The sequence below is a fragment of the Arachis ipaensis genome, chromosome B09, assembly GCF_000816755.2.
Source record: "Arachis ipaensis cultivar K30076 chromosome B09, Araip1.1, whole genome shotgun sequence".
Lineage (NCBI taxonomy): Eukaryota > Viridiplantae > Streptophyta > Magnoliopsida > Fabales > Fabaceae > Arachis > Arachis ipaensis.
Genome location: NC_029793.2, coordinates 3,999,989 through 4,001,349, shown reverse-complemented (window position 1 = coordinate 4,001,349; position 1,361 = coordinate 3,999,989). Strand labels below are relative to the sequence as shown.

The 1,361-nt window shown below is 22.3% G+C and overlaps 1 protein-coding gene across 1 annotated transcript in view; it reads left to right on the top strand.

The window, feature by feature from the left end:
* Positions 1 to 845, top strand: part of LOC107617848 (transcription factor bHLH68) — a gene marked incomplete in the record, with an annotated part of 9,779 nt that extends 8,934 nt beyond the window's left edge. The window contains 1 exon segment of the mRNA XM_016319717.2: positions 358 to 845. Within this exon segment, the coding sequence (XP_016175203.1) occupies positions 358 to 489 (132 nt within the window).

Below are 1,361 nucleotides of genomic sequence, written 5' to 3'. Positions count from 1 at the left end.
TGATAAAAAATTTAGTTAGATTCTTAATTAATTATAGATACCTTTAATTTGTGAAAAAAATATCCAATTAATTCTAATATTTTTTACACTAAAAAGAATCTCATTATAAAATTGAAAGTAATATAGGAACTCAATTAAAAAGAAAAAAATATAGGGACCTAATTGAAAATTCGGTGAAATTATAGAGACCAATAGAGTAATTAAACCTTTAAACAATAAACTTAATTATTTCAAAAATAAAATTATTTTAGAAATAGTTGAAATGTTTGGACTAAAAAAAATTGGAATTCTTTAATGTAAGGAAAAAATTATTTAAACCTATTAATTAATTAATTTTATTTATGAAAAAAAATTCAGGATTCAAAAGATAATAAGGCAAAGGATTTGAGGAGTAGAGGATTGTGCTTGGTACCTGTATCCTTCACCCAACATGTTGGAAATGAAAATGGAGCTGATTTCTGGGCACCTGCATATGGTAGTGGATTCTAATTAACATGTATGAGTATGAATCCTTTTTTGGTAAACAAATTAAAATGTGACAATATATAACATCTTGAGCAGTCAATCTGTAACAATGAGAGAAGGAGAAGGTTGATTCCTCACGATGCTATATGGCATTAATTATTTATGATAATGAAAAAAAAAAGTGTCCATAGTGTATTGTCACTAATCTAATTATTAGGATATATTAATTATTAAGTTGTTTGAGACGTCAAAACTATTTTAGCTATTGTAATTTAATTTTAATTATATATTCTTAATTACTATGCATTTTCTACTGATGAGGTAGTATAATAGTATACCTTCTTTAATTTATTCGGAATTGAAGGAGGATTATGTTTGTATGTACGATGCAAGATTATAATTAATATTGATATTTAATAAAATTAAGAAAAGAAAAGATGAATAATTTTTATTGTACGTTATTGTTGTTAGTTGTATATGAGAAAACAATGTTGTTTATTTATACTAATTATTAAATTTATTTTAAATTTTAAAATAAGCTAAAATAACCAAAATCTTTAAATGATTCTATCATAGAAAGATAAGTATAACTAACTTAAAAAAAGATAAACATAATAAATTGGGAGTCACTCAGATAAAGACGCTTAAAACGTCTTTTTTTTTTAAAAATATTTTTCAGTAATTAAAATTTAACCTATAATCAATTAAATCATGTTATTTTTGTCAAAATTAGGCTAGACAAATTGATTTAACCAAAAAAATGGTGAATCAAATCAAATCTTGCACTGATCTAAATTAATATTATGTTTTTATAAAAAATGACTACAATATTCTTATTATAGAAAATGACAAAATACTCTTATTATATATTATTAATTTTATTTTATGAACTCTAA